General features: G+C 32.5%; 1 protein-coding gene across 7 annotated transcripts in view; it reads right to left on the reverse strand.

Annotated features, from left to right (window-relative positions):
* The window catches only part of LOC145293292 (tyrosine-protein phosphatase non-receptor type 5-like), a 360,679-nt gene that overhangs the window by 33,171 nt on the left and 301,559 nt on the right, over window positions 1-25,949 (reverse strand). For all 7 annotated transcript variants that reach the window (XM_080139899.1, XM_080139904.1, XM_080139900.1 and 4 more), the window contains one exon: window positions 666-744. In XM_080139899.1, the coding sequence (XP_079996025.1) occupies window positions 666-744 (79 nt within the window). The remainder of the gene's footprint in view (window positions 1-665; window positions 745-25,949) is intronic.

Raw genomic sequence — 25,949 nt, forward strand, 5'->3', positions numbered from 1 at the left:
TTAGGGCGTCTCCATTTACGCTGAACTTCTACAGAATACTAACATCAATATATTACATGTGAAAAAGTCCACTGTGGAATTTCCACAGGTCCCGCTAATAAAAAATTATTTAGTAAGATTTCCGATATTCCTAAATACATGTTTGTTAAAATTTTGACAGATAAATGACTAAAAAAATAAATTACTGAAAATAAATTTCTAAATAAATAAATTACTAAATAAAATAAATTACTAAATAAATAAATTACAAAATAAAATAAATTGCTAATTAAAATAAATTACTAAATAAATAAATAGTAAAAATAAATTGCTAAATAAATTACTAAAAAATAAATTACTAAGAAAAAAAATTACAAAATAAATAAATTACTAAATAAATAAGTAAGTAAATAAAATAAAATAAATTGCTAAATAAAATTACTAAATAAATAAATACTAAAAATAAATTTCTAAATAAATTACTAAAAAATAAATTACTAATAAAAAAATTACTAAATAAATAAATTACAAAATATATAAATTACAAAATAAATAAATTACTAAATAAATAAGTTAGTAAATAAAATAAAATAAATTACTAAATAAAATAAATTGCTAAATAAATAAATCACTAAAACAATAATTTACTAAATGAATAAATTATTAAATAAAATGAAATAACTTACTTGGTATCATAGTTTTATATCTATTCTTTGTACCAGATCCAGCTACATACACTTTTTCTGGATGATTTGTAGGGATTTCCTGAAATGATAAAATTAAATAAAACAATGAAAACCATTCAAAATCAAATGTTTTAAAATAAAATTCACATTTCTAATTTGTATCAAATGGACCATAACTGTACTGGTGAGACACGTCTCAGTCAGCGGGCTAGCCTCTATCATTTTTATTCTCTTCAGCAAATATCATAATTCATCTCATATTCATTTTTTTCTATCAATGATCAAGCTAAAATATTCATCATTGTCTGAGTGTCAAACATGTTAGACACAAATTTTTTTTTTTTTTATCTACATATATCTTTTATATATATCCCTCTAACTCGTATGAATCTTCTCCCAAAATCACGTCCCACGAATCGTTCTCTGACGTGGCAATCCGCATCACACCATGTCAACGATTGCTCTGCCTGTTTGACTAGTCTCTTTAATTTTGTTATGAAACTTTTTTTTAGAAACAAACAAACTGTCTGTGCTAATAACTTCTAGTTTAAAACAATGAGCCCTAATTTCTAATTCTATATATTGCACAAATGCCAGTCATCTATGGTTTGGCGATCATAATGAGATGTGTGTGTGTGTGTACTAGCAAAGCTATCCGGCATTGCCTGGAGCTATAAAAATCTAAATAGAAGACACTAAATAGTTTTTCACTTCCCTTATAGAAGAGAAATTTCTTTCTTTTTTTTTTTTTTTAATATATATATGTGAGGAGTGAAACAGTAAAACGTCTTCAGAACGCTACTGAAAGGGTCAAATAAAATTAAGAATGCCTCCAAAGCACTAATAAAACTGAGTTTCTCCCACCTCCTGTGTTTTGTAGAGAAATGACAATAGATAAGAAACAATAAATGAAATCTGGAGTTTGATTTTCAATTTGAAAAAATGCCGACGAACATTAAATGATAAAAATTGCAATTTGACCCCAAAGAGTCTTTTTTCTAAATTTTAGAAATGTTTTTTTTTTCTGTGGTTATGCTGATAAAAACAATATCAACGTTGTAGGAGTTTGTTGTGTATTTTTGAAGTTTTAGCTGGATATACAAACACACAAATGACAGTATGATCCTCATAAAATTTCACCCTTAACTTTTGAACTAACTTCATGCTTGATGTAATTTTAGGAACACAATTTTCGCAATGATAATGTAAAGAGAACACCTACTTGGTCATTTTTATTTTCATTTTGTGGTTTTGTAATGAAAATAGAATTATCTTAAACCCTTGCCTTTCCACAAAGTTGTTAAAAGAAATATAGTAATCTCATTAATGAACTACGAAATCTAAATGCAAAGTACTAAAAGGGTCGAATTTACATTAAATTAACAAGTGTACTCTCTATCTAGACAAACAGATGTACTCTCTATTTAAAAATTGTAGTATCGTATAGGTTAGACCTCTATACCGCTATTTTTTTTTTTTTTTTTTTGGCTAGTCTGAGAAATTGTCTTCAGATAGATGGGCTGTTGCATAGTCTTCTTCCTATCAGGTGATTGGACAATCAAATGATCTGTGTCCTGGGATGGGGGGGGGGCTTCCTTACACTTTGGACATATTGGGGAGTCTATTTGTTTCCACCTGTATTTGTTTACTGCAATCCTGCAATATCTTGTTCTGATCTGGTTTGCGGCTACCCACTGCTTCCTACTATTTGTAGCAAAACCTGGGAAGTGCAAAGTTGGACCTTCAATGATGTCCCCTCCTTTGGAAGTATTGTTTCTCCATTCCTCCTTCCATGTCTCAACTGGGTCGAAATATTTGATTTTTGAGTTGTAGAAGAGCTTTATGGACTTGAGTCTGGAAGTCTCCAGGGCATCTTTTAAAATTTGTTGGATTAGTAAATTCCTGGTGTCCTTCTCGACATTTTGAATCCATTTTTGAGTTGCTTCTTATGGCTTGCTACTGGTAACCATTGTGTTGGGGTTGACTTCAAACATCCTAAAGTAATATGCATGGTTTCTCTGAGTTTTTTTGTCAACTGATCTTGTGTGTTGCTCCAAGGCCATGGGGTGCAGTATTCTGCAGCACTGTAGCAGAGTGTGACTGCTGTTGTTCTGATGACTTTTTTTTTCATTAAACATACATATTTAATGTTTGTTCAGAACAACAAATATTAAATATGTATGTTTAACGAAAAAAAAATTCATACTCTGAGAATTTGATGAATTAATATGACAAAGAATTAAAAAGATCCTCATTTTTTATAGTGTTGAGCGATTATCTTCCATCCATTGGCTATCCAGGTGATGGATATGTAGGTTAGCTCTGCATGCTCAATAAATAGTGGTGAACCAACTGGCAGTCTACTCAGAGGGTATACGTGGAATATGCTCCATTTAAGTATATCTCTTCCAGATATATACAGATGTACGATGAAAAGTTTAGACTTGGTGGGTGTTGGCTGCCATAAAAGCTGACTGTTGAATGTGAATTATTGATGCACTTGGTGTTAACCATGAAAAAGTGTTGAACAATAAAGGGCATACCCCATAAAATCTTTGCTTGAAATAAACTTGCACATATATTTCCATACATACAACTAGCCAGCCCTTGAATAGGGACGACCAGGGTAGATAATGCCCCTCAACCAGTATGTCAATAAAAAAAAGAAGAGGCTCCTAAAAAAAAAGTAGTTTTCTGTATGATATATATGCAGCATTGTCGATGACGATAAAATTTGGCAAAGAAAATTTAAGTCACCTTAATCCCGTTGTATTTCATTTCATTCCAGAGCTTAAAAATGATATGGTGATCTGGACTCATTAGTTTTGGGTATGCAACCAGTAAAAAAAAAAATATACCGAACTTTGCCAATATGTTCTGGGCTTCAGTTCAATAGTATCTAATTAGTTTCAGCGTGTTGATATATCTCCAAAATCTTAGGTCAGCATCGGGTGAGGTTAAAATTTGGCACTGAACAACACGTCCTGCTCATTTATTCTCTTTTCTTCCAAACGCACTTTTATAATTCCAGAGATTTTGTACCCATTTTGAGTAGCATCACTTGTACAAATACATATTCAGTATCATCGTTTTGGTAGCTTTTTTCAAAGTGTTCGTTCCAGAGATAAGTTTTAGTCCAGGTTCTGGGCGTTCAGATCATTCTTGAGTACCTCTTTGGAGATCTGATATGACTGACCCCTTATCCGTCTATCAGGGGTCACAATCTTCATACATAGATTGATCCACCCAAGACTATAGTTCAAATATTCAAACCAATGCAGTTTTGTATGATTTGGCTACTGGGCTAACTAAGAGACAATGTGAAGACCAAAGGGAGAAAGCGTTGTAAAGAGAGAAACACCTGACTATAAAAATGAGAATAAACGAGGAAAAACAAAAAAATACTATTGTTACTATTACACAGTGAAATGTTTTCTCACAGAGTCCAAGAGACACAACCTAGTAGTCCGTTATCAAACGCCCATTGTGTGGTTATGTGTTATATTTGTTGAACTCGTCCAGAACGAATGTGTTACCTTGTCTATGCTATGTGAACTCTGCTTGAATATGTGTAAACATACACACACACACAATGAACATTTATGACCACTAGACGATACAGGAGCATCGATTTCATACACATGTATATTATATGGACTAGACATGCATGAAGTATGTATATAAACCCTCATGATACAACATGTTCAATTTGATACTCCATTATATAACAAACACTTTCCAGACAGAATTGCTATGAGTTTTTGAAATAATTTCCATGCAGATCTACGTCTGGCAACAGAAGCAGAATTACAGGTGTACACTAGGCTCCTATAGAGTCAGATTGTCATAAAGGAGTCGTATTTACTTTTTTCTCAGACTCACCAAAGTAGTGTTAAAAGCCGCAGTGAAAATTTTTAAACTTGAATTTTAAAGAATATTAAATTGTAGTTTGTGTTGGGACAAACTGCAATTTGAAATCTTATTTACCCACCAACAGAACAAAAAAATTAAATATACATACAAAAACTAGCATATTAGACATGGAAGAAAACTATTCCAGAACCGTCCTTGTACACCTCTCTCTCTTACACACACACATATACAGGAGGCGCGTTCTAAATGTAATGCCTCCTATTTTTTTTTCGCCCAAATGGATCAATCACTAAGGTAGAAAAAGATGGTTTGATTTGTTTTATGGCATTTCAATTATCTAAGGATTATTTAAAGCTACATAAAGTTGTCAAATGTAATTCTATTGGTAGGATAATTATTTATTATTCTTAGAATAAATTACTCTTTAAAAACCTTTGGTCATTGGTAATCCTTATTCTCAACATGATTAACCCGCATCCACCGCTTTCTGGCATCTATTTGGGAAGGAAATGAGAGGTAAGGTTTTGATTTTTAGAAGAATCAAGTATAATGAATAATACAGTGAGGGATGAACTTATAGATACTAGGCATGACATGACCATCCGATTGATTGAATCGGGCCTCTCTGAAGCTAGGAAAAGATGTCAACTATATCAGCATATAATATGCATATGTCATACTCAGGATCTGATGTCTTGTAAAATAATGTCTGCGTATAGAACAAGCATAGTTCAAAAGGGAACGGACATAAATTCTTATAAAACTGCAACTAATTTTGTCAAGAGAATGTTTTTAACTTTCATTTATTATATTTTCTTTCATTTTACTTCGGTCAAAGTTCACAAAAATCAAGTGGCCCCACTTGATCTTTACATATGATTCTGCTGCAATTTCTTTAGAAACGCAGCATTATCAAGCCAGATACTTTCAATGAAACCAGATTTTGAATATTAATTCTTTCAGACAAAATATTGTTCTTTCAAAAGGATTAAAAAAAAAAAAAACTCCATTCCTTTTCAAATACATTGTCAAGAATTCTAGTATGAATTTAAGGAACCTGAAATCTGATCTTTCTCTAGATGTTATACTTTTACTACTTATAACTAAGTAAAATTTCATCGATATTCGAACATTCTATTAAAGTTTTCCTCTATCTCTCAGACATCTTAATAAAGAAGTTGAGAACATATTGTTCCTCTCCCAAACTGACTATTTACATATGTTATAGTGCGTCTTTCTTGCGGTCTCTTGGTCTTTCTGGATTCCAGGACGAGATTTCTTCTGGTCTGGTGGAGTATCTAGCTTCATGCTGTTACTTAAGGTGACATCACTTGGAGAAGGTGCACAATTCCTCATAAAAGCCAGTGTGGATTAGCAACACCGAGGGGATCTTCTTTGAGCCTCGAATACTATGTGATTTTGAATTTTTAGTCAGGGTTTATTTTTAGGGAAAGTATCCTCGATACCAGGTTGTCCTGACAAACCTTATACAGAGAGGCCTTAGACACTCTAGGACAGTGTCTAGTACGCATTCAAGTTTCTCTAAGTTAGTGGATGTAAATTTCTTCCAAAACTTTCAACCTATATACACTCTAATCAGCTTCCCTTTGTTTTTCCACTACTATTATTTCTATCAACCCTTCTTTTATTCTATTCTCTTATTCCATTCTTTTATTCCCTTTTTTATTCTTTCTATAATTCGTCTCTTGAATAAAAGACATCAACAATACCATTTTTGCTTTACTCAGAAGTAACTTCTGCAAGTAAAATAAGCAACATATTATTCCATGCAATTCTGTCTTTTATATTTTGTGGTTTGTTTACTTCTACAGTTTCTCTTTTCTACACGCACACACACACACACACACACACACACACACACACACACACACACACACACACACACACACACACACACACACACTCTCTCTCTCTCTTTTACAAGCCTATTTTATTTGTCTTCATAATGATTGAATTATTATTTTTATTTATTTTTTATTATGAACTCTTACTACAGGAATAGTGAATAAAATCCCGAGAAGTAATGGCATGGTGACATTTTATGATGAAGAAAGAACTCATAAAATGCAATTTGGCTACCAATTTATCCGAAATTGCAAACTTTGTCGAAAGGACATGAATTCCAACTAATTGCGAGTTAAAAGGCAATAGTTTTACTTACTTATTTATATTTTGTAGGATTTTATGCGAATCAAATCAAATCTCATATAAGATTGCTTCACAGGAATGGAAAAAAAATTTGTAATTATTCCAATTTAATGCCACAATTATTTGTGAATTGTACCATTAATGGCGAACAAAATATTTTGTTCAGGTGAAAATTCAGTTGACCTTTTCATTACTCTCATTGCGTTATTACACAGACCGATTGGAGCCATGTCATTTATATATATATATATATATATATATATATATATATATATATATATATATAAGTAGTAGCGTTCGTGTGTAGGTGTCTGTGTGTCCTACAGCCCACATCACTGGACCGATCATGATCAAACATGGCATAATGATGGTCTCCCACCTAGAGATGGTGCACACCATTTTTCAAGGTGAAGTCGAGTTTGCTGTACTCATGAAACGGGTACCTAAGCATACAGCAAAACCCCGTGCAAAGCACGAGTATCTTTGCTAACACACACACACACACACACACACACACACGCACACACACACACACACACACACACACACACACACACTTAGCCTGTCAAAATCTCAGTTTATATAAGAAAATAGGAAATTAAATTCTGTCATTTATAATTTACAACAAATTTATTTTTCGACAAGAAATAAAAATAAAAAAAATGAAACATTATATATATATATAATGCGTGTGTATTATATGATGAGTTCGTGTGCAAAATGCAATAAATTCAATTTGATGACGTTTTTTATAGTGCAAGTATTGTTGAACAAACCCCACTTTTATCCGTTTTAAACATTAATATATCAAGATTATATAAAAATTAAAAATCTTGAATTTTACTGTAAACATGTATTTTAATTGAAAGCGCATATTTTTATTTTTTTTGCAAAATCAGTAAATCAGCAAAAATGTTTTTTTTTGCGAAATCTAATGCATCCATTACATCTATATAAACTATCTTTCTATTTATAATAACATATTCACATGAAATAAGATAATTGCCACAAGAAAATATAGGCACATGCAGAGGTATCATCAGAAATATTATCTAGAAATAAAAAACATCTAAATGTTATATCAATATTATCAACTCGTAAATAAGAAAAAATGTACATTTTTTTCAGACGACGTTTGCATTTTTGTTTTTTTCCACATGTTATTGGAATCTTTCTTTGCATGAAATAGCTTAAAAGCTAAATAAATAATATAAAACAAAGTAATTGAATTAAAATAAAAATTTCTGTGTTCTTTGTTTTGTTTTAAATAATTAACGGAATTCATCACTGTTAATATTAATGTTATTGATATGTCAGAGCGTAAGTGTAATAAAAAATAATACAAATAATAATAATAATATCAACAATAAATCAATGATAAACAGCTGGTGCGATAACACCAAGTTATTTGCAAAGGCTATCAAATGAGGTGGAGAGTAGTTGAAATCTGAGAAAACTTGTTATACTAAAAATTAAAAATTGGAAATCACTTTTCTCTCATTCTGCATCCGAACACACACACACACACACACACACACACACACACACACACACATATATATATATATATATATATATATGCATAGACCATCATATAATAATTAGATCACTCTGACTGACGTAAAAAACATTTAAAAATAAAATGTTTAATTTCAACGTTATTTCACGTGGTTAATGGTAGCCTAATGGATATGGTCCTTGCCAATCCAAGATGTCTTGTGTCGCCGAGTCCGAATCTATCGACTGGTGTTAATCGTGATACCCTGCACTGAAGATTTCCCAAAAGGATGAAACACTAATGTCTGTAGGTATTTAATTATTATAGTAAATAATCATAATTATATATATATATATATATATATATATATATATATATATATATATATATACCCCCCCCCCCCCCGAATATATAAGAAACTATAAGAGCGGGGTAGAGGTAGGTTCAACTGCTTGTTCTCTTAAAATAAAGATTATGAATATATTTATATATGTATAAGTAGTGTATTTATCACTCTGAAGAATAGCTGTTTTGGAATATTTTTGAATGGCATAATATTTTAAATTGTTGGAATGGTTATGAAACAATTGTAGCTCATATGAAAATACGCAGTATAATGTTCTCATTTTATATCTTGGCTCGATTTTTGCAAAAAGATCATATATATATATATATATATATATATATATATATATATATATATATATATATATATATATATATATATAACTCCAGAATAATGTAATGCAGTAGCTATGAAATTTAATATCCTTTTCATTTTGAATCAATGTATAATTTCCCTTACTCTATGATTGAAATAATTTTAATTATGATTTTCTATGTTTATTGTATTTAGTAAATTAGGTATGAACCATTATAATATTTGCTAATATTTTTTCCTCCGAGAAGATGGTAAACATCGAAAACCTATAGGTTAAGGAGATATACTTATTGAAATGTATTCTTTGTCTTGCATATAATAAAAATAAAAATTCTACATTTGAAATTTTTAACCATTTCACATCATAAAATTTAAATTACTAAATTATGACAGATATATATACTAGCAGAGTGACCCGACGTTATTTGAGATTTAAAGAGGATCAACAAATGTTCCAAACTTCTAATACTTTTATTGTCATCGAATTCGGTGAAATCGCTCATTTGTCAAACAAATCAATTGATTGCCTGCTCTAGTCAGGAACTCACCGCTGTGCACTGAGAGGAAGCTTCACATTAGTCTATATTGCACTGTAAAGAACCTACTGTTATATGAAATTATTTTTAATTTCATATAATGACTTGAATTAAGTTAAAATGCAAAAGTCAAGTACAATGATCCAATTATACTCTAAACGGAAGCATTCATTTTGCATGCGCCTCTGTCATATCAAAGAACCGACTGTTGATTTTATAGGCCGAGCCATTCCGCTTGTGTGGTGATAAAACTTCTTGAATGCAATTATGTTGGTAGGCTGCATAAAAGTGTTAACTTTGAACAGAATTGGACTGTTTCTTTATTAATCAGATTTCTTCGATTATCGATTTCTGATACTTATCAGAGGTATTCCGATACAAAACCTATCTAAAAACACTCCCAGGCACATAAGATACATCTGTGTAAATTTTTTAAAAATCGGCCCAGCCGTTTTTGAGTCTATAAGAAACGAACTCAAACACACAAAATGCTTGTATTTTATATATATATATATATATATATATGAGCAAACAGTTAATAAAACATGTTAAAAAACACTTTGAAATGAGTTAAAAACATATTTAATCTGAAAAGGAAACACTAGATAAGTGGATAGTCCTTAATCCGTGGAGTTTCGAAGAAATATTTTCCTTCTCATCAGAGGGTAGGAATTAGCAAAATGCAGGATCGGATTTTGCATGCAAAAGTATTTGATGAAACAACAAGTAAGTCAAAGATCTTACTTGATAACAAAAAAAGTGAAGCAGAGGGAATATGGTGAAGAAAAAGGTGATTACACGTGAATGGATAGTCTGGTGGAAGATAAATAATCCAGTGACGGTAAAATCCAAATATATAACTTCAAGAAAGTTAACTGAATTTCCATTTGCACAAGTAAAATCCAAGGAAATCCCGTAATTGGAAGATGGTCCAAAATAATCCAAAGGCAGAAATCCATGGAAAAATTCATAAAAATGTGTACAAGGGGAAAAAAGGAAAAAATTCCAATAATATTAATAAAAGAAAAATAAGATATGCTTTTCACTCTACTGCCGAGACATAAATATAAATAAGAAAAGTATAAGAGTATTATAAGCTCTATCTCCTATTTGGTTTTATCGAGCTTTTACATCTGGCTGAGATAACTTTATAAATATTAATTCTTTAATGTTTATAATATACTTTAATTTTACTATCTTGGATCATTTTGGTAAATTTAATAGTAATTTTTATTTTATCTATCTATCTATCTATCTATCTATATATATATATATATATATATATATATATATATATATATATATACTTTTATTGATATAGACAAAATGATATAGTCACGACAATGGACATGCTAATGTTTTGAGCAGATGGTCGATCAAGTTTATCTTCCACAAAAGAACCGGATTTCTTTTGTGGAAGATAAACTTTATTAAGTTGTCTGACGAGAACTTGTGGTCTTCATCAACCATTTGTTCAAAACATTAGCATGTCCAGTGTTGCGATCATGTTATTTTGTCTATATCAATAAAAGTATATCTCGCTCTTTTTTTATTGAGCACTCTTAATAACCTAGTTAAATTCGTAAGTTTTCTCTCTTGAATACCTAGAACTTGGTATATAATTTGATGTTATTGTTTTTTAGGGGTTAAGTAACCACTGACGTTTAACGTTGAATGAAATATTCTTATTATTGAGTTGCCAAATATGTTTAGATAGAGAGGTTTGGTTTTTGAGGGATGTTTTTTTTAAAAGAGTGCTTATGGGTTGAAATTCTATGTTTGATAAGACCAGATGTGGAGCCGAGGTAGATTGCATTTTGTATAATGTATTTATTGTCAGGTCGATTAGGGGCGGCATTGGTCTGAGCTGTGTTGGATTGTATTTGACTGGTAGATTGGTTGTTTGATCGTGTGGTCGAGCTATGGTTGTCATTAACATCATTTAAATCTGTGGTTTGTGATACCATGCAGCTATAGACTACACATTTTTTATTTTGCATGTACCTTGTAGAGGGCATCTATTTTTTCTTTTGCAGTTACAGCCTGTTATATTTTCTGTATCCGTGTTTTGTATCTTATTGATTTTATTATTGTTCGAACTAATTATCTTTTGATGTATGTTTGGCATGGTTGAGTTTGCTCGTGTTCTTATTGAAGATTTTATTGTATCTATGAGGGGCTTTAAAGTTTTTATCAAATATTTTAAAGAATTCCTTGGCCATGTTTTTCTTCAGATTTTTGGAGTAAGGAGGGTTGAACCATAGGATGTCCCTATGCCTGTTTTTACGCTTACGGATTTTGGTTTGTTGTTTATTTGTGTTGGTGGCTAATACTTGTGGTTCGATTTTGATTTGTTTTGCATTTTGATCATTTTTTGTTATTCGTCTGCGAGATGACATGGCCATATTATGTTATTATGCTTTTTGTATGTTTATTTTCAATGTAGTTTTTGTTTCTATCATTTTTATTTAGGAATTAGATTTGTGATTTGTATCTGAGTTTTTAAGGGCTTCATTATAGTATTTCTGATTTTTGTTAAATATAGATTTTTTAGAGGATAGTCTAGAAATTCTTAGAGAGACATTGGGGACTATTGATTTCAATATTGATTTAGGGTGGTTTGATTCGTTATGGACGTATAGCACAGATTGGTTAGGTTTATGGTAGGGTTCAAAAGTAGAGTTTTTAAGATCCAAGGTTATGTCTAAGAAATTAACTATTTTTCTATTGGGGTCGATTTTTATCGTAAGACCATAATTTTTAAATAATTTATGTAAGGATATATATATATATATATATATATATATATATATATATATATATATATATATATATATATATATATATATACTTATTGTGTTCCCTCAACCACAGCAGTTTGTGAACAGACAGACAGAAAGTACAATTTTCTGTATATACATAATACAATCTAGGTTAATGAAATCCTTCATTCGATAATGATACGTTAAATCTGTCAAGTTATTCATTTAATAGAATTGATGATAATATGCATTAAAATTAAAACCTTCAATCAGCAGCGGAACAAAACTGTCAACAATTATATGAATAAACGATTGGGGGTGGGTAGGAATTTTTGTGCATTTACTTAAAAAAAAAACTATAAAAAATATATTATGAATGAAAACTGCGTCTAGGTGAAATGTTTCTGTCAGCTTTGCAATATAGGACTCATTAATCTTGGCTTTTCTATGTGTCACGTGACTTTCGGGAAGTTTACAAAAGGAAGACGAGAGATTAAAAAAGGAAAAACAAGCAAAAAAACACTTTTCTCTTTCAGTTTAAGTAAATTGACTGACTTCCATTCCTATTTCTTTCGAGCCAACTGCAAAGATCCTTTTGAAATTAAGACTTTTAAAGCATTAAAAAAGCATCCATGAGATAAGTTTGTAAATATAACTAAAGATGAAAAGGAAATTAAAAAACAACAAAATTGTGTACAGCTCATTAACTTTTTTTGAACTAATCAAATTACGTTTCTTCTTTTTCTTTTTAGCCCCTCTTCCCCCGTTTACCACTGAAGGTAGACAGTCATGCCATTCCAAGCAGTTATTAAGCGTATTTTTTTTTTTTTTTCAGGAAGTTGATAAGAATGAGAAGGCATCAGAATCACCAGAACGGGTATTTATTTCAATGTTTTCTTTTTTCTAGACTAGCTGCCTTACAACATGTCGAGGGTCTAGTCTGCTCGACTTTTCAACCCATAGCTGGAGGGATATGGATTCATATTAATAATCAACTCAGCCTAATAAAAATTCACTTTCTTTTTCATCTGAAATTATTTTGTTACATTTTTTTCTATGTATAAAAATGAAGATTTGAATATTTGGATTCTTTGAACTACTGATCTAATGTTGCGTGTTTTTCTCACATTGTTTTGGTCGATGTAACTTCCGACCTTTTTCAGGTGTATCTTGTGAAACCTGGGAATATTTATGTTGAACTCCGGAATCTGCACGGGATTTTGAATGGAACCCTTTATTTAATCCATGGAGGTAGCATGCTCTCATTCCATCAGCCATGACTGGGTAAAAGTCTCAAGTAATCCGCGATTTTATTCTTCATATCACCTGCACTGAAGCTTGAATTATGCTACATAGTATGGATTTTAGGAGTCTCAAACCTATTTTTGTTTTTAGATGTACATTTCTACATATCACTGTATGTAAATATTTTATATTTATTATTACATCTCTCTCTATATATAAAGTAGTAGGATTCGTGTGTGCATGTCTGTGTACAATTCTCCTACAACCCACATCATTGGATCAATCATTATCAAACCTGGCATGATGATGGTCTTCCACCTAGGGATGGTGCACACCATTTTTCAAGGTCAAGGTCATGGCCTATGTATATATAATCCCGTACAGCCCACACCATTGGACCCATCATGACCAAACCTGACATGATGATGGTTTCTAACCTAGGGATGGTGTACACTATTTTTCATGGTCAAAGGTTAAGGTTAAGGTTAGGACTTTGCTGTCACTTGGATACTTGTGAGTATACATTAAATTCCTCCTGTATGAAGTGCGGGTATCTTTGCGAGTAGTATATACAGTAGAACCCCGGGATACGTTTTTTTCATATTACAATGTGGAATACAATGTTTTTTCAGGTCCTGCTTACAGTATTTGCCCCTGCCTTTCGGTGTTATTTATAATGTTATTTGATTATATACATGTGTATTATATACTGTACTGTATTTGGTTACTAATTTTTAATATGTACTGTATAAAATTTTGCTTATGCGATGCCACATAGCGATTTCATCTTACGATCCCAACCCCGGAATGGATTAATGTCGTATCACGGGGTTCTACCATATTATTTAGAATTAATGGTTCCTATATTATGTTAAATTCTATAGTAGGTCTCATTCAACATTATAACACCCAAGATGAGAATAGTAGTTTGAAGAATCCAAATAATATCAAGAATCAATTCTTATATCAAAAATTCAGATGCATTTGAGATGTTATCAGTTTGACCACGTTAAAAAAAAAAAAATAGCATTGCAAATGTGCAAACAGAATATATACACAACAATGAACCAATTTGCATATTAGATGGGAATGTCTGACATTTCCAGAATGTTATTTATAAAAGCTAAAATAAAGGAATGACTGATTTCATATCAAACTTTTTCATGCATTTCTTTCCAAAAGATTTGAACAGTTTTGATTTTAGTAAGAATCTGATTTAAAGAAATGCTACCTGTTATATTCACCATGTGTGGGTGTGTGAAACCCTCAAGTATACACCAAGCATCAGCATCGCACACATTAACCAACCACATGAAAGGAACTGATACAAAAAAATCCATTGAAACCCTTCACGTGCAAACAGGTGAGAAATACCAAAGCACGGTTCAACTGATACATCTGATTAACTCATACATACTTAACAAACCTTTCGCTTCCATCAAGCAAGCGGAGAGACATTTCACTCACAAAAAACCTCTAATGCTAACATAAACGAAACTTGCATTTAAACATTCTCAAACATAATAACCACGATAAGCAATTTCCCTTACTCTATCTGCGCCAAAAACTAAATGAAAATTCCATGAACAAAGTTTATTTCCCAGAGTTGCTCGTTTGTGGAACACAATACCGTAGAGCTACTTTCCAGCTGACTATAACATGGTCTTTTTTCAAGTCCAATGCAAACAATTTCTTGTTGAACCGTCCTCTTAAATAATTCATTTCTATCCGATCATCACGGTGTTGTCTTACCTGACACATATTGCCCCTTATAATTGAGCGGCCTTGGACATGTATAAACGGTGAGACCATAGTAAAAAAAAAAAAAAATAAAATAAATAAACATCTTTCTATCACTAAATTTTATACTGTAACCATTATTAGGATTTTTCTTTTTTAACTCATGTTCACCCCTTACAAGGCATATCGCTACTTGGACGTAAGGGGCTACTATTTGGGACCATGCCCAGAAAAGATTAACAAGATATTGGTTTATGTTACATTTAAACTTCTGCATATCAGTACAGTCAGGGAAGCAGGCAGCAGGAAAGGAATTCCAAGTCTAGCTGCTCGAGGGAAGAAACTATTAGAATAGAAAGCTTTCTGGCATTTAGGGATATCAACAGAAAAGAAGTGAGATCTTATTACTAAGTGGGTTTGTCATGGATATATACATTGAGGGGGTACAAGTGAAAAGAGTTCATCAGAACACATTCCATTAAAATATTTGTAAAACAGGCACAGTGATGCAACATTGTGTCGATGGGACAGGGGCTGGAGCTTAGTTGATAAAGTGGGACCAATTAGATTGACAACCCTTTTTTGGACCATATCTAAGAGGGAGAGGCTAGTGGTAGATGCAGCAGCCCAGATGTGGCAATCTAATTGAGCAATATTTATACCATGAATAAGATGCAAATATTTTTGTGATTTCTTTTTTTTTTTTTTACTGAGATCTTAAATCTTTTGGGTAAAATATCCTTTCTCAGAGATTGATTTTCTTTTAACGTTAACTACAAGATTATCTTTTTAAATAATTCAAGAGAAAAACCAAAGATGATTAATAAAATCAGCTTCAACAACATATTTTGAGATAAATTTTTTTTTTTACATCAACAAGTATTAAAGAGTTGTTGAATCAACACAGAGTAGGAAGGGACAAAAGAAATGCACAGATAGGCTAAGAGTTAATTATATTTGCTGATGACACTACGCTCTATAACAGACATGACAGGAAAACAAATGAACACATATCTAAAGAAATGGCAAAAACACTAGAGAATGATCTCCAATCTGTAGTGGAATGGGGACATAAATGGATGGTCACATTCAATGCTGCCAAGACAAAACTGTTTTCCTTCAATAATTACAAGAAACCTTCTCTGCCACCAATAGCAATAGCCAGTGACTCCCTGTCTGAGAGTACATCTTTCAAACATGAAACATGAGTTGGAACAATTATATTGAAAACATTGCCAAGGCCGCTGCGAAAAAGGTAGGCTCTCTCTACCGTGCTAGAAAACTACTGACACTTGAAAGTATCCTGTACCTCTATAAGGCCACCATTCGCCCATGTATGGAGTATTGTTGTCACATTTGGGCTGGTGCATCTGCTACTAGTCTCTCACTCCTAGACAAGGTTCAAAAGAGAGTCACCAATCTGATAGGCCCTGAACTGGCATCTAAGCTTCAGCCTCTGTCCCATCGACGAAACGTTGCATCCCTCTGCCTGTTCTACAAGTATTTTAATGGTGAATGCTCTGAAGAACTGCAGACACTTGTGCCCCCACGACATAGACACCCTCGACAAAACCGACAGGCTGCTAAATCCCACCCCCACACAGTAGAGATCCCTAGATGTAAAAGATCTTTCTACTCCAGTAGTTTCTTCTCCAGAACCGCTAGACTCTGGAATTCCATTCCAGGTTCCTGCTTCCCTAACTGTATTAACATGCAGAAGTTCAAGTGCAACGTGAACCAACATCTTGCTGCCCAAATCCCAACAGTGCCCCAGTAGTTGCTGCCCTTGATAGTATCCCCCTACACCAAAGTGGCAATGTGCCTTGTTTGGGGTGAAAATGTAATAAAAAAAATAAAAAAATTAATGACCACTTCGAACAATTAAAACAAAATTTGAAGAAAGACAGCAAAGACGATTAAAATACACTATATTTTTTTTATCCTTTGCATAATTTCCTCCATCATCTTATTAGTTACAGAATGGGCATTTCATTTTCTTTCTTTCTTTCTAGGCAGGAACTATCAGGTTATCTGTTCAACACCACTGTCACTTAAATCCCCATTTAAACTGAACCAGTTTATCTAAAACGTGACCCATTTCAACCAATCAGAACCTCTGATATCACACAGACTTAACCTTGAAACAACACTGCTAAAAATGACTCAAAACAGAGGGGAAGAATAAAATTGCTGCCTTAAAAAAGGCGACATGATTCCATTTCTGCTTGATGAAAACTGGCTTTCTGTTTTGTTTTTTTGAGACCATCTACTAATTGGCCAGTTGTGTACAAATCCCAAGAGCAATAGAACCTTCTATCATGTCTGAAATTGACACAATGTTCAATGAGCGAGATTGGAGATGCGGCGCTGTACAACTCATGCTCTCTACTGATCCAAGTTATGACGACAATGCTAATTAAATGTAAATCTGGACGGTTCAATGCAAATGTAAATCTGGACGGTTCAATGCAAATGTAAATCTGGACGGTTCAATGCAAATGTAAATCTGGACGGTTCAATGCTCAACAAAGCCTTTGGCCAAGGTTATGGTCTTAGGTGTAGTTTCAAGTGAGGGCCACATCATGCCACCTCACAGCTTCAAAGTCGGCTTGAAAGTCAACACTAAAGTGTACCTGGATGTTCTGATGATTGTGGTGATCCACTGGTGCAATCAGGTGGCCATTGGCAAACCCTGGGTGTGGCAGTAGGACTTGGCACCGACCCACAAATCCAAAGAGACAAAGGTCTGGATTCAGGAGGAGTGCTATGACTTTGTATCCTTCTCTCACTGGCCCCTCTCCTTCGGGACTACTTTATTTGGTCATACGTTGAGAACATCACTCACATGACTTCCCACAACACCAAAGCTAGCCTGATCGCTGCCATCCACTGAGTATTCACCGAGCTTCTGCTGGCACTAGTGGAAAAGGCATGCTCCCAGTTCCAGACCCGTATCGAGGCGGTGATTGAGGCTGAAGGCAGCTACATTGAATAGATCTCAGCTCTACAACATAATCAAGTTAGCTGAATTGATTTTTTCAATAAAAGTTTTAAAATAAAGCTGTAGTGTTGTTTTCTTTAGGGCGACAAATTTATCGTTCTACTCTGTATAATCTTTACTGTCAACATTGTTAAAAATAAATCAAAATGTTGTTAGTAAAAATTATGTTAAATTCTAAGTGACAAAATAGTAAAACTAAGATGGTTACCAGAAGGCTGCTTAACCCCTAACATCTCCCAATTACTTACTCCTTCACCCAGCACCCTCCCGTTCAGTCGGGTTCTTTGGAGGTAGATATTGGCGACTCAAGATATCTGTATTCCAAGACAAATGAACGAAAAAATAGCAGAAACTACTATCAACATTATTTGCAGAAAGTCAAAACTAGTGAGCTGGCAGGAAGATAAGTCAGTCCCACTCCATGCTAAAAAGGCCAGGTGTAAATTAGTCAGTTTATAACAGACAGGTAGAGCATAATGTGGTTGGCCTCAGATGAACTTCAAAGAATGGAAATATAAAATTATGGATTACAAAAAAAATTTGGTAATTTTCTAGAATAGCTAACAAAGCAAAAAAAGTGATGAAAATAGTGATGGGACGATTCCTATATTTTTCCCGATTCTGATAAAATTACTGATTCCATACTAACTTTCCGATTCTGATACAATTACCGATTCTGGTTTTTTATACATATCTAAATATAGAGTTTTGTCCTGATTACCTGATTAAAAAAAGACATGTTAAATGTTCAGATATTTTAAAAACGCATTTGTGGGCGATGATTTATAGATTTTACTTTTACTTGTAATTTAAAATCAATAAATATTTATCATTTTATTATTACTACCATCCACAGAAGATTTTAATCAAAATCAAATAAAAAAGATAATCCAAAATATCAAATTTTTCTGATTCCTAAACCCCAGAAGTCCGATTTTCCTAATTCCGATTCCAATTCGTCATCCCAACACTAGATGAAAAAAATCAATACATGCAAATAAGTTATTCTTCTACCTACCTTGATAAGTTGTGTTTCAACTTATTTTAAAGTGTTTTTTTATGTAAGTGTAAAACCTGTCGAGTTATAATGAAAAACAAAATGGTGATCTCATTTGATAATCACTCAAAAATTGAAAATTAAACAAAATAATGGTGGAACCTTACATTTTTGCACGAGTGGTGACACTTATTGGACGTGCTTCCAGGTAGGTAGAAGAGTAACTTAGCTTGTTTTTGATAATATTTATTTGTTATGTGTTTATTTGTTCACACCTTTTTGCTTTGTTTGCTATTCTGGAAAATCTCTGAGAGTTGTTAGGGATCGGCTTATCTACTAAATTTTGAAAAAAAAAATAATAATAATATACTACAAATGACTAACTTACGAAAAGAAAGGTTTTCACAAAAACAAACAAACAAATAAACAAACAATTATAATGGATAGTTATGACGAATTATTATCCCAAATCGACACCTACGAATGACAGAACGAAAAAGGGAGTGATATGACACTATATGCTGGAATTGACAGAGAGTTCTAGTGAAAACTATTTTTACTAAAACTCTCAATCAGTTCCAGAACAAATTGTCATACTATACATAGAAGCAAAAAGAATGAATTCATGGAAATGACAGCTGCAGTTAATTTCTTTTCCTAATTTGCTCATTCGTAATATGTTATATATATATTTTTTTTCAACCGAAATTAAAAATGAGATGGGGAAAAAATATCAGAGAAATAGTTATAATTTCCTCAATATTCCTCAGGCATATGATTTTAGACTGCGAAAATGTGTGATATACATCTGTGATAATAAATGCCTATCACAAAGCATTTCCTCTTTTTCAGAAATCTGATCAATAACCAAAAATTTTTTTTTCCAAAAATTATCACAAAGAACATGGAAACGAACCATGTTAGCAATGTTTTTAATGCTGTTGCTGCTTCCATCGTCTGCTTAACGTTTTTGCTGAAGTAAACACATTTCTTATTATGTATGGCACAAGGTTGTCTTAATGGTGGGCTATAAATAAAATATCTATGGTACACACAGACAGTTTGAAATACTCAGCCTTTGTCGCCTACTAGAACTAGTACTGCTAGGGCCATAGAGGTACTGTAGTTATGAGTGTAGTACTAATTGGTTTCTCTTTTGTGATGACGTAGCAATATTCTTCTATGATCCCATGACATGCGGCAATCTTCTTTTGTGGTCACATTACATGCGGCAATATGCTTTTGTGATCACATTACATGTGGCAATGTGCTTTTGTGGTCACATTACATGTGGCAATATGCTTTTGTGGTCGCATAACATGTGGCAATATGCTTTGTGATCACACTACATGTGGCAATATGCTTTTGTGGCCACATTACATGTGGCAATATGCTTTTGTGGTCACATTACATGTGGCAATATGCTTTTGTGATCACATAACATGTGGCAACATGCTTTTGTGGTCACACAACATGTGGCAATATGCTTTTGTGGTCACACTACATGTGGCAATATGCTTTTGTGGTCACATAACATGTGGCAATATTCTTTTTAGTTACCTGATCTGATCCCCCCCCACTTTACCTTTTTTTTTCTGACAAGCCTCCTCTTTTCTCACACTGTTCGTTGAAGATATTACATATATAATTGAAAAAATATACGTTTAGATTCAAGATGATCTATTAGAAACTTTTAATTATTCGTTGACAGTATTTGTCATAAAATTTAGAGCAATTTCTATTTTTTTTTTTACTATTTGGTGAAGTAAGTTTTGGGCCAATTATTTATTATTATTATTTGTCGAAGAATTTGGTGAGAACCAGGATGTAAAATAAAGATTGTAGAAAGTCTGATAATAATAATAATAATAATAATGATGATGATGAGGATGATGATGGAGAAGCAAAATTTGTGCAAAGTTTTAAATACTTTCAATCTGCATGTTTTTTTTTTTTTTTTTTTACATAGGAGTCCCGATTTATCAAGGCCCAGAGGCCACTCGAGGATAAGAGTAAATGAGTGTACAGTAGCTAATGAGACAATATCGCAGCAATCATTAGTAGTGGAAATTTGGTAATGGGGACGGCTCATCAAGAACTTGTTTAGGCAAAAAAAAAGTTATTCCAAACATGAAAGAACGAAGAACTAAATTAGACAGTCTCTTCTAGAAATGTATGGATGCATCTAAAACCTCTCTCATCCAATGTTTATTTAATTCTGACAGGTACTACCACTCCTCCGAGTTAGAGTGGACCTGAGAGTAATGGTAGCTAAAAAGGTGACTCTAAACTCCCAAAAGCTCTCAAATTGGTAAGATGGTGAAAGATGATGAAGGCAAAAAAAGTGAAAAGTAACCACGGTGTGAAAACGAAAGTTAAGATTTAAAAGGTGGTGGTGGTGGTGAATATGTGTGTGTGGGTGGGGAGTAAATGTGTCAGCAGAACTATTCTGATAAAATGAATGAGTAGGTTCAAACAAAAGGGTGAATGGGCAAAAATTGAACGTTCTGGGTATGAATGAAAGCTGGGTTTGTGGTGAAGAAAAGATGCAGTACAAATAGAGAAAAAAATATATATATAAATATGAATGAAACGCACATGCGTAACAATACAAACAAAATAAAAAAAAAGGTGAAAGGAAACGAGAATTATAGAAAGAGAGATGGTGTACATAAACGTTAAGTGAAACAAAAGACAACAGAAGGTGATCATGTGACTGTAAGGTTAGCATTTGTTAATGAGAAGGGGGGAGAGCAGGAGGAGGAGAGTATATGCAATGAAAAAATAAGGGGGGGTATGGTTTATAGAAAAGAATAAAAATACAATCCGTAAATAAGCTGAAAGTGTGGAATAGGTGACGTAAATTTCATTTGAAATGAGCATGCAATGATAAACACTAAAATAGTAATAAGGGGGGGGTGAAATGGAAGTTAACAAGAGAGGAAGGGGGGGGGGCGAGAAGACCAAGATACTTCATAGCACAATCAGTAAAGAAAAAAAAAACATAAATAAAGGTAGACAAAAATTCCAAATGAAAAAGTAAAAATCACAAGAAAGATTGTACCAATAATGTTCTTTTGAAGTTTCTTTATTGTGTACAATACAAAATAATCAACGCGAGGCAATCATAGGTAGACGTCATTGAGTCAAAAATAGAACGGCATACAAAGTTTGATTGTATCATTTTTGTTTTCTCTCCATTTGCATATGTTTCAGTTATAGCTGAATGGTAGATCATTAAGTTATGGGGCGTATGGTGACAGGAGAAAAACGTTTTTTAAATTGAGAAATAGACTTCTAAAATAGAATATACATTTGAGCTGAGAAATGAGGCAGTTCTGAAGTAAAATAATTTTGAGCCGTGAAATGATGGCTTTAAAATAAAATTTCACACTTTTAAGTTGAGCAATGATGCAGTTCTGAATGAAGGATTATAGTATACAGCAAAGAAGTCACGTTTTTTTTTTTTTTTTTTTTTTTTTCACATTTAAAATTCTTTTCCTCCTTTGCGGTATGGGTTCGAGCCTGCCTGCCTACTACCACTTTTTTTTTTTTTTTTGCTTAACACATATCTCCAAACACCCGGGCAACGCCGGGCACTCAGGCTGGTTCATAATATAAGTGTAATTGATCACAAGTTATTTTATTCATACTTAGTGAGAAATTGAGTCGTCATATATTTCCCAGCAGCCTGCGTGTGTAAATGACCACAGTAGGATTGCAAGAATCCATTAGGCCAATCACGCACCTCTGGCAGATTGTTAAATCCTTTTTGGATGGATTACTTGACTTATCCTCATGCATATTATATGAACGCCATAAAAGTGAAGACAATGACCTTGATGTGTCAAGGCAGATAATGAATGTAACAGCCATTTTGCTGACATTGGTTTATCAGGTAAATTAATTATAGGAGAATGAATCTCCCCTCATCTATCTTTGTATTGGGTTCATAATGTTAAAAGAACAAACGGATCAGAGGAAGGGTTTACACACCTTCACGGGAATATTAATGTGAAACTAATAGAAACGTTTTAAATGAAAGTTGAAATCAAAAATGACATTTTCTTTAGATCATTTATAATTGCATTACCCCATTTTGTTTTTCTGAATGTCTCAGTGGATTTCTAAAACTAAAAATTGAGCAATTTTAGGTGGTGTCAAAATATGGTGGACAGTAATTTAAAAAAAGAACATAGGTTTATATGTTTATATAATACTAGCAAAAGTACCCGTCGTTGACTGGGTTCAAAAGCAGCCAACAAAAAATGGACTCTGATTTATGAAAGTATGATAGGTTATGAAAAAGAAGGGTTGTAAATTTGGGTTGAATTTGGGGGTATCAAAACCAAAGCAAAATATGATGAAAGTAAAAATAAAATAGATAAGCCCCATAATTTATTATACCATACCTGTTCACACTGAAACACTTATCACAATATTCTGTGGATCTATATTAAAAAAACCTTGTTAAACTTTGTGACATATTTCCATTCTATGGAGGTCAGGTGCGAACGAACACCCCATAATTTTATTATACCATATTTCTTCAAACTGAAACATAATTATCAAAGTATACTTACGCAGATAGATACGAAAAGTCTTTATTAAAGTGTGTCCCTATTTCCATTCCATGGAGGCCAGGCGCGAACGCAGACCCCACAATTTTATTATACCATCCCTATTTAAGTTAAAACATACTTATCAAAGTATTCTTATGTACATCTATATCAAAAACACTCGTAAACGTTTTTTTTTAAATTTTTAAATTTTTTATTTCCATAATTTGCGGATCAGGCGCGAACGCAGACCCCACAATTTTAATGAACCACCGTTCTGCCAGATCAAATATACCCATTCCTGTCTCGATACATATTCTATCATTATATGTAATCGGTTTTTTAAAATAGTCAACCATATTAGGAGCCTATTCGTGACCACACACACACATTCAGCTTTATATTATAGATATATCTGTTATATATATATATATATATATCTGTTATATATATATATATATATATATATATCTGTTATATATACATATATATATCTGTTATATATACATATATATATATCTGTTATATATACATATATATATATATCTGTTATATATACATATATATATATATCTGTTATATATACATATATATATATCTGTTATATATACATATATATATATCTGTTATATATACATATATATATATCTGTTATATATACATATATATCTGTTATATATACATATATATCTGTTATATATACATATATATCTGTTATATATACATATATATCTGTTATATATACATATATATATATATATACATATATACATGTATATATATATATACATATATACATGTATATATATATATACATATATATATACATATATATATATATATATATATATATATATATATATATATATATATATATATATATATATACACAGTATATACAGACACACAAGCGGCCAAAAATTTGGGATGGTTTAGTTTTTTTTTTTCAATTTTTCTAGAACATTCGGGGGGTGGGGAGCAGATAACAACTAATCTTACACACATTTAACATATCTCTTATGTTGATACATTGTATTAATTACACTTCATTATAAAGAATAGAAAAAAAAGTTATGAGCATTTCAATTTTTTTTTTTTTTAAATTAAAGTGACCAAAACCTTGAGAAAAAGAAAATAAATTGAAAAATAATAACATCGAAACATCAAAATACCAAAATTAATGGACACACATTTAATATCTTTATATATTTTCTATAACTGCAGCACACCTTCTACTGCAAGATTTAATGAGCTGGTGACACTCATCACGTGAAAAATTTGCCTATCCTTTAAGTTTTAGCCACAAATCTTTAATATTGATAAAGGTTCCTGTATTAGCACGGTTCCCCAATGTAGAGCATAGGTTTGTCAATGAGTTTTAGGTTTGGACTTTGAGGAGGCCAATCCAAAACATCCACATTTTGCTCGTTCAAGAATCCCATTAAATGCTTAGTCTTGTGGCAGGGGGCGTTATCCTGCATGAAAATAGGTTTTTCACACTTATAATTTCAAAGTATTGGGATGACATGATCTCTCAACAAGTTCTTATATATTGTTCCATTAACTCTGGTGTTTAGATGGACCAGATTAGTTGCTCCTTCGCAAGAAATCATTCCAAACACCATCACGCTACCCCCACTAAACTTAACCGTTTTTCGTGCATTTTTTTATTAAATCTTTCGCCAGCAAACTTCCTTGTAAATTTCTTCCCGTCAGATCCATATACATTAAACTTACTTTCACCAGAAAAAAATACATTTCGCCACAGATCATCTGTCCACAACACATGGTCTTGAGCAAAGTTTAATCTGAGTTTCTTGTTCTTCTTGTTTATCAACGGTTTCTCAGCTGGTGATCTCGCAAACAGACCAATTTCCTTCAGGTGTCTTGATACTGTTTTAAGAGATGCTTTCAGGTCATGATAGTTCACGAGAAATGCTGGCAGCTTTCTGAAACCTATCGTTCAGTGCCATCTTCTTAATCAATCGATCTTGTCTATTCGAGGTCTGCAATTTTCCCAGTATTCTTGAAACCCTTTATAACTTTCCCAACGGTACCTTTAGACAGCTTCAAGTCATCAGCTATCTTTCGTATTGAATGGTTTTCCCCATGAAGTTTAATAATTGAATTTTTGACGGAAGCATCAATTTTAGGTGTCATAATAATGGTGGAACCGGCTGCAATGTCTATAAAGTGACGTAATAGACTTATTCGTCATTTTTGTACTTAGAAAAGTGGAAAAA

Source organism: Euprymna scolopes, chromosome 14, assembly GCF_053919585.1.
Source record: "Euprymna scolopes isolate OS-2025 chromosome 14, ASM5391958v1, whole genome shotgun sequence".
Classification (NCBI taxonomy): domain Eukaryota; kingdom Metazoa; phylum Mollusca; class Cephalopoda; order Sepiida; family Sepiolidae; genus Euprymna; species Euprymna scolopes.